Source organism: Phocoena phocoena, chromosome 14, assembly GCF_963924675.1.
Source record: "Phocoena phocoena chromosome 14, mPhoPho1.1, whole genome shotgun sequence".
Lineage (NCBI taxonomy): Eukaryota > Metazoa > Chordata > Mammalia > Artiodactyla > Phocoenidae > Phocoena > Phocoena phocoena.
This window is the reverse complement of record NC_089232.1, coordinates 13,860,844-13,874,453: the sequence shown is the minus strand read 5'-3', so window position 1 is coordinate 13,874,453 and position 13,610 is coordinate 13,860,844. Positions and strand designations below refer to the sequence as shown.

Below are 13,610 nucleotides of genomic sequence, written 5' to 3'. Positions count from 1 at the left end.
CATTCACTGAGCATCTTCATGGCAGTCACTGTGCTGGGCGTTCAGCTCATGGTGACCTGTTCACACCCTTCCAACAGCCCTGTAGTTTACGTAGGTGTATCTGACATGTGACCCAAGCATACAGCTCGAATCCAGGAAGACCTGGGTTGCTCTATTCACTTATTTCTCATAATGGTTTTCTCATTAAAATGAGACACATTTATTGAAAAAATTTATTAGCTAAGATTTAAAAAATTGAGGGGCTTCCCTGGTGGCACAATGGTTAAGAATCCGCCTGCCAATGCAGGGGACACAGGTTCGAGCCCTGGTCCAAGAAGATCCCTCATGCCGCAGAGCAACTAAGCCCGTGCGCCACAACTACTGAGCCTGTGCTCTAGAACCCTTGAGCCACAACTACTGAAGCCTGCGTGCCTAGAGCCTGTGCTCCACAACAAGAGAAGCCACTGCAATGAGAAGCCCGTGCACCGCAACGAAGAGTAGCCCCCGCTTTCCAAAACTAAAGAAAGCCCACAGCAGCAACAGAGACCCAATACAGCGAAAAATAAAATAAATTAATTTTTTAAAAAGATTGAAATCACTGGATTGAAGTGACAGGAATAGAAACCGTGTTATACCATACTGCGCATGTAAAAAAGGAAAAAACGCAATCCATTCTAGTCTGCTCTCTTGCTTCAGTCTCAAACTCACTGGGCCGCTAAAGACAGTTGGACACCTTGATCACATGCTGTCGGGGTAACTGATGGAGGGGCTTCTCTAAGGGGCAGAGTTACTGGTCCTGCTAGTTACTAGATAATTCTGAAATTGGGGGTGTATTTATTCATCTACTTTAAACATAGGCAGAGAGCCCAAGTCTTTTTTAGTATGTTACATTAGTTTATTGGATAAATTACCTACCAGGCATAAAAAATACTTCCTGCTTTTGATTCAACTAGGACCTGTTGAAACAAATGGTTGCACAGAACGTGAAACCCAACCTACAGACTTTTAATACTATTCTGAAATGTCTCCGACGATTTCATGCAATTGGAAAACTGCCAGCCTTACAGACCTTACGGGAAATGAAAGCCATTGGAATAGGTGAGGATGTGTCCTGGTGTCCCTCACTGAAGACAGTGCTGACCAGAGGTTTCAGGTCCAGACAAGCAAAAGAGAGACTGTAAACTCCTTTGCTGTTTACATAGTATGTTGGGAATTTCCTTTCCACCATTTGGCACATTTTAATTACGTGTATTTACTATGATGGGAACTCTTTTATCATCTTTGTGTTGTTTATAGGAAGTTACATTCTTTCAGTATTTTAGGTACTTTTTTATGGATTTCTTAATTCTAGGGAGAATTGTTCTCCTACAGTTGGCTGGTTTTAAACTCGTGACATTTTCTAGCATAATTAAGTATTTGAACCCAATTGTGTGCTAGTGTGTTGTATATTTTTCAGTAATTACTTTATTGAAGGATGTTTTGGGAATCAATTCACTTTGGTATGCTTTAGTTTTCTTAAATGAAACTCATTGTGCATTGGCTGTAATAGGTGTCTGGACTTTCTAAGAGGGATTCAATCTCTGACACCTTTCCATCTTTACATTGATCATATGAGCTAGCAAATGTCTTTGTTCAGAGGAACAGAAATGTATCTTTTACTTAAATGCCAACATTAATATATTTTTAGTTCAGTGTGCATCGGCGAGCTGTATTTTGTATAGCTGTGTTTGACGTATTTTTTTTCTCCTCTATGTACCCGGTAACGTAAGAGCCCTCGCTTGCAACGTATCACTATATTATTCAGCTGTTTTATCAACATGGTATGTATGTCATTATGCTACTAATTTATGTAGAAATTAGGCTAACTTCACTGCTTATGAACTAAGACTAGACAGTTCACAAAATAACATCATCTACAGCCTGAGCAAACCGTTATTCTTGAGGGGAGTAACATCTTGTCTGTGATGTAAAACTTGAGCTGGAGGGGAGGGAGGTCATTAAATGTACTAACAAGGATGGTGGGGCTTCCCTGGTGGCACAGTGGTTAACAACCCGCCTGCCAGTGCAGGGGACACGGGTTCAAGCCCTGGTCCGGGAAGGTCCCACATGCCACGGAGCAACTAGACCCATGCGCCACAACTACTGAGCCTGCGCTCTAGAGCCCGTGAGCTGCAACTACTTAACCCATGCGCCTAGAGCCCATGCTCCGCAACAAGAAAAGCCACCGCAATGAGAAGCCCACGCACCGCAACGAAGAGTAGCACCCGCTCGCCGCAACTGGAGAAAGCCTGTGCGCAGCAACGAAGACCCAGTGCAGCCAGAAATAATTATTTTTTTTAAGAAAAGAAAGGATGGTGTACAGTTTTTGTCAGGAGAAACTAGTCTGGAGTTCCTTTTGCTCTCCAGAGCTGTGCTGTCCAGTACAGTAGCCACTTGGCCACACATGGCTATTTAATTAAAATGAAATAAAATTAAAAATTCCTTCATGGCATTAGTGCTCAGTAGCCGCTTGTAGCTGCTGGCTACATGTGCAGCGATGCAGGTGCAGAGCATTCCCATCCTTGCAGGAAGCTGCTGGATGGCGCTGCCCCACAGTAACCTTAACTTTCTTTTGCAACCTCATGGGAGAACCTTGAGGCTCTGTTTGTCACCTAGTTTTAGGTCAGCTGTGCTCTACTGAATGGACTTTGGAGCAAGGCACACCTGAGTTGAAATTTCACCTCTACCATTTACCACCTGTGTCAGAAGGAACTGGATACCTTACCTGAGTGATGCCATCATGGTGTAATGATGAAATGAATTATGCACAGAGTCCTGTCCTTGGAAGGCAGGTAGTAGGCACTCACAGTCTGTTGGTTCCTATCCATTTGCCCCAGCCTGAGAAAGAACCTCTGGGTTCAGAAATGACAGTTGTAGTCCTTCTGTCCTGTGGTAGACTTTATGTGTGAAAACAACAGAAAACCTCGATTATCTGTTTCGGAGGGCTAGTTTTACAAAATTCACATTCTCACCTGTCGGTAAGTAAGGGCAGTTAACTGACTTTATCTTGAAGACAGGTAAACAGTTTCCATGGTAATTCTGTCTTCCAAACTTTTACTCAACTTTGGTGTCATTTTGCTGAAACTTTTATTTCTGACCCCAAAGCCTATTCCATTTCTCAACATCACATATCACTTTGGTTCCGTTGCTCACTAAAGTCATTGGTACTTGTGCTTCCTAAGTAACACCCAGGGCCATGGGGGGGAGGAGTGTTGGTGTGTCTGAGGGATGTAAATTGGCTGCCCGTAATAATAATTCCTAAGAATTTACCCAAAGGAGAAAGCCTGACATAATGAAGAAATGATACATATAAAATAGGTTATTATAAAACTAACAGAATAATTAGGATTGCTAACAAATGAAAACATGCTTGAGGAACTTCAAAAGTACATCTGTGCTGTCATGGAAAGTATATTATCACTTCCATATGGATAAGGTGGGGAAGGGATGTGGATTAATAATGTGAAATGTTTAATTGGAAATGTCATAGGTGCATTTTAATTCTACAGTTTTCTTTTTCTTGGCTCTCATCCTGGTTATATTTAAAAGGAGCGCCAAATGTTTATTAGCAAAAACGTGTTTGTTTTCTAAGTATGCAGGCTTAGTGAGGGTCTGTCTGTCTCCCGTTTCAATGCAAGTCGACCTTGTGAGGAGCTTAAGAAGGAATGGTGGAGTCTCTGTTGGGAGCACCTGTAACTGTCCCAGGTCTTGGGGAGAGCTGCAGTCTGTGCAGAGGGTGCGCTCGTTGCTCGAGCAGGGATGTGCCCGGCCAGCTCCGTGCCTTGGGTGGAGGAAGGAGAAATGCGGCCTTAGGACTAGTTCTGCACACTCGGTGGTTGTACAGGAAGTGGACTCATGAGAAAACCCAGTTGCCTTCTTGTTCTGCAGAAAACCCTTCAAAAGGATCGTCCCTCATCATCTATGACATCATGAATGAATTAACGGGAAAGAAATTTTCTCCAAAGGACCCGGATGACGGTATGTACAGAAATTGCTTGTATAAGACAGAGAGCCCTGTTTTCCTGACTGCTGGGTATTAGAGCCTTGTGATGAGGACAGGGTTTAATTTAGCTTAGTAATTCTTGGAAGCTGTATGCTTCCTGTGCTTCCCCTCCTGAGTTTTTATGCCGTTAGGTTTGTCTTACACGTTACCAGTTTTGTTGCCAGGATTTTTATTAATGTTACTGACTTGAAAACGTTTTATCCATAGTAACCAAGGCTCTTATGAACTTTGATTTTCAGATATGTTTTTTCAGTCAGCCATGAGGGTTGTAAGTACAATTTCTTGCTTAACTTTTGTTTTCCTTTTTTCTTTTATCCAGCTCCTAAATTCATCATTGGGGAGGTGGGGGGGATTCTCCCTGATTCTTTCACTTCCTGACTCTTACTTATATTCATGTCTTTAGTTCTAATTTTTCATTCCTCTAAAATCTCTACAAAATCACAACATTCCTGCCCTGTGTTTATTGTATACATTTTCTATTTTCATACCTTTCTTCAGAAAGTAAGGTTTGAAAGTAAGGTTTCAGAGTATTTCATATTTGCCTATTGGTAACTTTTTAAATTGATGGTTTTTAAGTTTGGTTTTTCATCTTATCATGCTAATCATAGGAAAATTTTCAAGTAGTTTCAGAATGAATTAGCATATCCTATTATTCCCTAAGGATATATATTATTATATATATATTATTCTCTAAGGACAATTGCTTTACATTTTAGTGAGTGTCCTTCCAGGTTTTCTCCTTTGGTTATTCAGACATGCACATCCAGACTCATTTCCATGTTATCTTGTTTGTTGACAGCAGTACAGTTACTTCACAGGAGGGAAGGACTTCTCCTGTGGGTGGGTTTTGGAGTTATTTCATGGGTTTTTTGCCAGTATAGTGATGCTGGAGTGAGCACTCCAGCTGTCTCGTGCATGGCAACCAGGTGTTTTCATATAGTTACTAAATATAGGTATAATTACTAGATTAAGGTTATTTTGTTTTAAATTTCACAGAACTTGGTGATTTGTTTTGATTCCTCCCCCCCCCCATTTTCTTGTAATTCATTTGCTGTCAACCAGCAACTAATGTTAAATCAGCATAGATGTTTCCGCAGGTAACTGTACTTATTTTCTTGATATAATGAGCTCTTTATGTAATGAGCCACTGTTTGGCTGACAAGGATCGCAGAATGATGCTTATTTACTACTTGTAAAATTTTCAGTGCTCATCTCTCAGAGATCTAGAACTTGCTTACCAGGTCCATGACCTTTTAAACACTGGAGACAACCGGAAATTCATTGGACCGGATCATCGGCGTAATTTCTACTAGTAAGTGTATTGGAAATGTATCCTTCTGCATTAATGGAGCACCTGTATGCAACCAGTTGTCAGTTCTGCCAGTGGGAGGCTGTTGGCGGCCTAATTTTAGGCAGCTTGACCCTGACTTAACGGTGTAAGTTAATTGAACACTTGAAGAGTCAAGCAGTGGTAAAACTGATTTGTCAGACTGAGATGTCTGCTGTGTATCTTTTAAGCTGTTTCTATTTGTGACACTTCGGGGGTTTTTGTTGTTGTTTGTTTTTTGTTTTTTTCACCGCACAACGTGCAGGATGTTAGTTCCATGACCAGGGATCTATCCCGCAACCCCTGCAGTGGAAGCGTGGAGTCTTAACCACTGGACTGCCAGGGACGTCCCTGTAACACTTTAAATCCATATATCCTTTCCCTGTAAACCCTCCTATTTTATGTTTTTGAATTCATAGGAGGGTGGGTCCCTAAAGATTTCATCGCAGCCTTATTTGTTTTTGAAGATGAACATGTTGGAGCCCAAAGAGACTCCTTAAATGGGTTTGCTTTTAAGCAGAGAAAAACCAGAACTTAAGGAGGCAGACTGTTTATAGGTGTGTGATGGTTCTCTTCTATGTGGTCCAAATCCTCGCTTTACGTTGAACGCTTTTAAAATGAATAGGAGATCCACTCTCTCCTCACCATGAGCTGAGAGTATAACCAGGAGGTGGCATCAGTGACCGGTTGAGGATTAGAAGGCGTTAACTGGGAAGTCCAGAAAGCACAGTTAGCAGCACCTCCTGGGTCAGGCATTGGCCTGTGTAACTTGAAATTGTGTGTAACTTATTGTCTTTAAATTCTGTGTAACGCGTCATCATATGGCTGTGCTGTACTTTAATCATTCCCCAATTAAGCACGGATTTTAAACTAAACGTGTTTTCTTTCTCCATTACAGTTCCAAGTTCTTTGGTTTGCTTTGTCTAATGGAACAAATTGATGTCACCTTGAAGTGGTATAAGGACCTGATACCTTCGGTAAGATGATTCATTACTTACCATTTATCATTGTAGATGTTTGTGGTTGTCTTTGCTGAGTAATACTTAAAAAATGTATTTGTATTTTTCTGAATCAGGTATTCTTTCCACATTCCCAAACACTGATAGATCTTCTCCAAGCATTAGATGTGGCCAATCGGCTAGAATTGATTCCTCAGATCTGGAAAGGTCAGTTTCAGCTTATGTGTCCCGACCCATCTTATTTTGTCTTATGTTTTGATTAACAAGCATGTTAACACTGTTAGGGAAGAAAACTTCCTTTTTTTTTTTTTAAATTTATTACTACTCTTTATTTATGTTTTGGCTTTGTTTGGGTCTTCCTTGCTGTGCACGGGCTTTCTGTAGTTGCAGCGAGAGGGGGCTGCTCTTCGTTGAGGTGTGCGGTCTTCACATTGCAGTGGCTTCTCTTGTTGCGGAGCATGGGCTCTAGGCATGCGGGCTTCGGTAGTTGTGGTACGTGGGCTCAGTAGTTGTGGCTCGCGGGCTCTAGAGCACAGGCTCAGTAGTTGTGGCGCATGGGCTTAGTTGCTCCGCGGCATGTGAGATCTTCCCAGACCAGGGCTCAAACCCGTGTCGCCTACGTTGGCAGGCAGATTCTTAACCGCTGTGCCACCAGGGAAGTCCCAAAAACTTCCATTATTGACTAAATTGAATGCAGTAGTTGAGGTCTACTTCAGGGTCATTTTCTCATGTTACATATTGGATTGCATGAGTGACAGTGTAGTGGAAAAGACCTAAATTGGTTCCTTTGTGACAAGAAAAGGCTGGGTTTTGTGCAGTTGTGTGACATCAGTGTTAATTACCTGGGACACCCAAAATATCAACCCCCGAAGCCTGTGCTGTTCGTTCCTCTGTATCATGTTGCATCACTGTGCTTCAGTAGCTAACCAGGGGCTTTTCTGGTGGCGCAGTGGTTAAGAATCCGCCTGCCAGTACGGGGGACGTGGGTTCAATCCCTGGTCCGGGAAGAGCCCACGTGCCACAGAGCAAGTAAGCCTGTGCACCACAACTGTTGAGCCTGCACTCTAGAGCCCGCGTACCACAACTGCTGACACCCGAGCACCTAGAGCCCATGCTCCGCGGCAAGAGAAGCCACCGCAATGAGAAGCCCACGCACCGCAAGCAAGAGTAGACCCCGCTCGCCACAGCTAGAGAAAGCCCGCGCGCAGCAACGAAGACCCAGCGCAGCCAAAAATTTTAAAATAAGTTAAATAAATAAATTAAAAAGTAAAAAAAAGCTAACCAGTCAGTGATACTCAGGTTTCTAAGAAACAGCCGTGACTGTGGTTGTGTGTAAACTGGCTGCAGAAGATGCTGTGTCTCATCCACTGGGTGACTGGTCATAGAATCAGTTTCTGTCTGCCTCAAGTTGCCTTGAGACAGAGACTATAGCCCTGCCCTCCTACCTTACAAGGCTGCTCTAATGATAGTGTACAAGGACTACTGACGATTCCCACGTGCTGTAGGACCACGTGGAGCTGGTGGCTGCTGGAGTGTGGTGCACGTGCCGTGTTAACGCTTGCCTGGGAGCACGTTACTGGTGCTGGCTTTCACTGCTCATTTGTCCTTTCCTACCATGAATCATCCTGCTAGTTTTCTGGAATCCTGGAATACATGTCAGCGATGTATGTTCACCCCTCCAAAAAAAGTTGGGTGACTGCTGACAGTGGACAGAGGTCAGCCAGAGAGTCTTGGTATTACATGCCAGTGATCACTTCTCACTCTTTTCTTTTTCGTTTCAAGATAGTAAAGAATATGGTCATACTTTTCGCCGTGACCTAAAAGAAGAGATTCTGATGCTTATGGCAAGGGATCGGCACCCACCAGAGGTAGGCTTGTGTTGACACTCAGGTTTTGCTGTCGTTATTAGATGTATACTAACCAGTGTATCCTCTAATACTGACGGCCGGTGAGGGTCATTTCCATGGTTTTACCTATCATTGTGGAGAATTCTGCCATCTAAAGTCACTCTTATTCCTCTAGTCCAAAGCAAGCAGCATGAAAATGGATCCTCTCGATCCTGACAATTAATAGCAGCTTGCCTTCTTGTAAATTTCTCTCTAAAAAGAAAACCCATAGTTGGATTTGAAATATGTGGCTGATCCCATTATTACCCCAGGGCAGAGTGCTTTGCTTTTTTTTTTTCTTAAATACGGTATTACTGTGTGCTGTACATGTGATGTGTTCCAACGGTAAAATGCATTGCTTAAAAATTTTAATGGTCCTGTGGAGTCTCCCGAACTTAAATTCTCATAAAACCAGTTGGGCATTTCTGCTGACTCCCAAAGCGTCTCAGCTGCAGGTGGCGTTTGCTGACTGTGCTGCAGACATCAAATCGACTTATGAAAGCCAGGATGCCAGACAGACGGCTCCCAGTTGGCTGGCCAGCTCTCTGAACCACATAGCCGTCCTCTTCTTGAGGGCCGGGAGAACCCAGGAAGCCTGGTGAGTGCAGTACGCGCCACACGTGTCACTGGAAGCATCTGCGCTTGGATCTCGGGGAACCTTCACCCGGTCGGTCATTAGGGTCCCTCTGATTTGGCCGCACACCCCGTAGTTTATCAGGAGACAAACGAGTTTTCTACGTACCGTGTTTTCTACAGGAATTTCCAAATACCAACTAAAAAAGCAAACCTGGGGAAGAGGAACCAGTATACACGATGTGTTTAAGGGAAGGTGTGGTTCCGTGGGCTCATTCTCTTTCCGTTTTTGTTTTCTGTATTTGTGGGCGAGTCACCTCTCCGTTCACTTAAGTAGAACAAAGTGATTAGAGAATCTTAATTTTGAAAATGTTCTGGTCATTTGGTTTATTCAGGTCATCTCATGGATGCTTCTCCCCCAACCCCCACCCCCCAGCTTAAAATGTGGGCTGTGTACTGGGACTTCCGGAACCTGGCGTTTTACCAGTTTACTAAACCTGGCCTTGACTAGAACCTGTCTTTGGTTTGTGCCGCTGTATTCTAGTTCCGTGTGTTCATCAGCACTTCACTCACATACTAATTTCTGGTGTTTAACTGTGAATAGAGACGTTATGCATAGTCGTTTTTCCAAAAGTGGAGAAGTCAGAGAGAGTCCTTGCTAGGGGAGGTTCCGATGTGTACTGTTTTGGATATAACCATGTGTTGGTGTTATGAGCCAGTGACAGGGCTTGTTGTGCCTGGCTGTTCACTAGAGAGGACCTTAATTTGAACATGACGGTCGGTCCACGGTGTGGGTGTTTGCTCTCTCCACGAACGGCTGCTGAAGGCTTTGCTGCCTCCTCTGATCGTAACTGGTGGCGAATCACACAGCCGGCTACACGGCTGCTGACAAACATTTGCTGCTTGGACTTGTCGACTAGGGCAGGTTAACACACGCTTGTTATGAATCAGGCTGTGATGATTGGCGCAGGGGTACGGACCTCAGCTGATCATGGGAGCTGAGTGTATGTGTTTGTCCCTTGTCCTGCGTGTGGCAGGATGACGGCAAGCACTTACACGAGACTGATGCCTTAATCTGAGCCTGCTCTTCATAATGTCGTTTTAGGACACACTGAGCTCACACTGGATTGTAAGAGGAAAGAGATCAAATTGTATTTGCGTCCCCTCTTCCCACTGCCCACATAATATCATACATTCCCTCCCTGGGGGGACTGAAGTGATCCTCTGGAGGATATGCCCCAGCAATTCTCAACGCTGGCAACAAAGCAGATTTGCCTTTGAAATTTGTAATGCAACGTGCATATATGAAGTTTGGGAAGAGGGGGCTGAGGCACCTGGGGTGATTCTGATGGGAAGATAGGGCTGGGAGCTGGTGGAGCTCACAGACGTGTCTCCAGGAGCTTCCCCTTTGCTTGGCAGGAAGGACACTTGGTCTCTGAGTCCAGGAGAAAAGCTATGGTCATTCGGTTGCCTTCTGTTCTATTAGTATTCATAATCTTTTTCCTATCTCATCTTCAACAGGAAAATGCTGGGGCTTTTCAGGAAACATAATAAGATCCCTGGGTAAGTTCAAGTTAACAGGGCTGCCTGGGGACATCCTGGATTAGCCACATGCGTTTAACTCTTATTGGGGGAAGGGGGTTGGAATTTGCTCACATACCTCAGCCATGGCAGTCGGGCACTTTCCTGTTAGGCGGGTAGGTGATCCTCAGCCATGGCAGTCGGGCACTTTCCTGTTAGGCGGGTAGGTGATCCTCAGCCATGGCAGTCGGGCACTTTCCTGTTAGGCGGGTAGGTGATCCTCAGCCATGGCAGTCGGGCACTTTCCTGTTAGGCGGGTAGGTGATCGGTCACTCCACCATCTGAGGCATCCTGAGGCAACACTGTTTGTTTCTGTCTGTGCTCAGTGACCGCAGCACGCTGGGTCCTCAGTGAAGGCGTGATGAACCAGTGTTCATTATTTATTTGGCCCTTTGAAGTTAGACTCCATGTAACTGTCTGCAAAGCTACTGTTGAGGATTTACGACTGCTCTTTGTAGGATACTAGATTTTGTATGTAGGTCTTTGAGGGGTTTGGGGGGATGTTGGGAAGGATTTTTGCCTTCCACAGGAATGAGTTGCTGAATGAGTTTATGGACAGTGCAAAAGCATCCGGCAGCGCTGCCCAGGCCATTGAGATCGTGAAGCTGGCAGGTGCCTTCAGCTTACCTATCTGTGAGAGCCTCACCCAGAGACTAATGGCTGACTTCACCCTCAGCCAGGAGCAGAAGTAAGTGGGTCCTGTATCATCACCATCAAGGCAAGTTATGAAAATGGAGCAGACCATTTCTGTCTGCCCATTCAGATGTTTGTAGCTTTCTACCCCCTGAACTTCCTTTCCTTGCAGAAAGTCAGGATGTATGGGTTTAACGATATTTTTCGTTTGTCATAAAAGTCAGGGAGGCCTGTAGGTTTATTTGCTGGTTGGAACCTTCTCCTTTGTTGCTTTAGTGCAGCTGCAGAGTCCCCCAGCCCCGAGCCTGAGTTGCAGTGTAACCCTCCCATTTATTTTTCTTACAGGGAAGCCCTGGGAGATCTAACTGCATTGACCAGTGACAGCGACAGTGACAGCAGCAGTGACAGTGACGTCGGTGAAGGCAAATAAAAGTCGAATCAGGAGCTACTGTGGCCTAGCATGGCTGTTGTGATTACACTTGAGAACTGAGATGTTAGTATTTAATTGTAACGTGAAGAAAACAAGAGAATACAGATTTGGTGAATCTTGATAACAGCGCTTACTTGTTTACGTTTAATTCCTGAACTAAACCATCCATGCCAGGGTTACCACGTGAACAGAAGGGGCACTACCATTTTCATTTCTTAGGACACACGTTGTGATGTTAAGCTCCGCACAGCTGCAGTGTTTGTCAGCTGATGTCGGTGTGGTTTGCCCCTCCCCCATTGGGGACTGTAGCCTTTGTTGGTTGATGCTATAACCTGACACTTCCTCCAACTCAGAACGCGTCTAAAGGAAGTTTTTGTTCAATTACATCACAGTTGATACTGGGTCAGTAGTAGCCAAGTTCAGGGATATTTATATGTGGGAAATTATTAATCTTAGAACTGATTAAACAACGTCAGGAGTTTAGGCTGCATAGCCGGGAAGATGAAGACTGGAAATAAATACTGTAACTGAGGTATGTATGTATGCATTTCCATTATTTTTATAAAATAGCCCATAGCCTCCCACTAGGCTTGGGGCTTGCACGAGAGTGTTTCATCTCCCCCTTTCTCTCTGTGTGAGTGCTGGCACCTTCAGTTGTGCTGTACTTAAAGTGGCCTAAATGTATGTGACGACAAGAGGATTGAGGTGTCTTCTTGACATAATTGTGTATTGCTGGTAATCGAGTAGGTCAAGAACCACTACTCCAGCCTCTCTCATGACTTGCAAGTGGTATGGGAAGCAAACAGGAACTTGTGAGGCTTGCAGGAGCTCCACAAGGGTATCTAGCGCAGGCTGCTTAGCTCATAATCTGATTGCCAGATTTACCCAGGCATCCCAGGAGTTCTCCTCGGATGAGCAACTTCATCCTTACCCTGCCGGGGTTGCCATTTATGGGCTACTGTATTGTACATGTGTCTGTGACATGTGCCTGTCCGTCCCCATCTCCATCTGGCTATCCTCTGGCCAGGACCCAGTCATACATCCTCAGAAACCTAAGTGTTGACCCATGTTTTCTCCTAGATCACCAGAATTTAAGACATCTAAGTGAGAGACAGAGGGCAGGGGAAATGACAGCAACTAGCTACTTAAGTATTCGTGTGCATCGCCCCAGTAGCCCCTTGACATAGCGAATGAGCAAAAGGGATAGGTAGGGCAGACTAGCCTCTGATCTTGCCTTAAAACCTGCAAAGAGAACTTGGCTGCCTGGAAGCTTCGGTAAACTTGGCCCCTCCCTTTCCCTCTGGTTCATCAGCAGCTGGAAATGGCCGATTCTTCTGGGCCGAGTATGCATTCAGTGCAATCCTTACAGATGCAGAACACTTGCATTGCCGGGGAATCCTGCCAGAGAACCGTCCTCAGCATCGTGCTTTGCAGCTATGGCGTTGATGGGGGAAAGGTCCATCTGGGCTGATGGCACATGAATTTGTAGTGGACTTTCCAAGTGGGTGATGTTGTGGCCATGTGGTCTTAACTCTGTGCTACAGACATTCCAGATTCCTATTCTGGGCAAAATAACTGCTTCCAGCTTTTCAGAAAAAAGTTAAGGAAGGCCTGTAGGACTGGTCTCCATTCTCTCTTTAGCCTCTAATAGTATAAGGTGTTCTGTTTTTCTGTGCCAAAGTTAATAACCTATCAATTTTGGTTTTGGTTCAACAGAACCTGAGTACTCTTAATAAAATGGATTGTCTTACATCTTTCAAACTGCAGGGTTTGAAATCAGTTTTTGCAGATGATCTAGAATATTTTAATGAGATGGATTAGAAAATTAAGTACATTGCATACGTTCAAGTTGTGTGACATTCTTTCTTACAGCACCACAGATATATGCATATTGATAAACACGTATAAGTGTACCTGATGGCAATGTAAATTATTTTACTGCTGGTAAAAGGACGTGCTGTAAGATGGCAGTCACCAGGAGTGTGGATGGGCAGGGCAAGGTTTACAGAATCATTTAATTAGATCTCAGTGGTAGAGTGGCAGTTTACCCGAGAAATGGGCATACTTTATTCGACTGATTAAGGCGGTGTGCTAGGACATGGAGTGAGTAAATGTAAGGTACACAAAGTGGGGGTGAAGGAGTCTCCAGCCTGGCCCAGGAAGGAGCCTAACCTCTAAAAGAACGTTGTCTAGGGCCTTT

The 13,610-nt window shown here is 44.4% G+C and overlaps 1 protein-coding gene and 1 non-coding gene across 3 annotated transcripts in view; both read left to right on the top strand.

The window, feature by feature from the left end:
* The window catches only part of PTCD3 (pentatricopeptide repeat domain 3), a 29,749-nt gene extending 18,280 nt beyond the window's left edge, over nt 1–11,469 (top strand). The window contains exons 13-24 of one of the 2 annotated variants that reach the window (XM_065891136.1): nt 933–1,077; nt 1,749–1,799; nt 3,907–3,996; nt 4,261–4,289; nt 5,227–5,333; nt 6,247–6,325; nt 6,424–6,514; nt 8,090–8,175; nt 8,649–8,791; nt 10,288–10,329; nt 10,877–11,035; nt 11,326–11,469. In XM_065891136.1, the coding sequence (XP_065747208.1) occupies nt 933–1,077; nt 1,749–1,799; nt 3,907–3,996; nt 4,261–4,289; nt 5,227–5,333; nt 6,247–6,325; nt 6,424–6,514; nt 8,090–8,175; nt 8,649–8,791; nt 10,288–10,329; nt 10,877–11,035; nt 11,326–11,410 (1,107 nt within the window). In that variant the 3' untranslated portion in view covers nt 11,411–11,469. Of the gene's footprint in view, nt 1–932; nt 1,078–1,748; nt 1,800–3,906; nt 3,997–4,260; nt 4,290–5,226; nt 5,334–6,246; nt 6,326–6,423; nt 6,515–8,089; nt 8,176–8,642; nt 8,792–10,287; nt 10,330–10,876; nt 11,036–11,325 lie in introns of both variants that reach the window. The other variant, XM_065891134.1, reaches the window with a different exon arrangement.
* Nucleotides 9,715–9,850, top strand: LOC136134258 (small nucleolar RNA SNORD94). Its single transcript, XR_010656540.1, has one exon. It is a non-coding gene; the product is annotated as a small nucleolar RNA SNORD94 (small nucleolar RNA).
* Nucleotides 11,470–13,610: the final 2,141 nt, after the last annotated feature.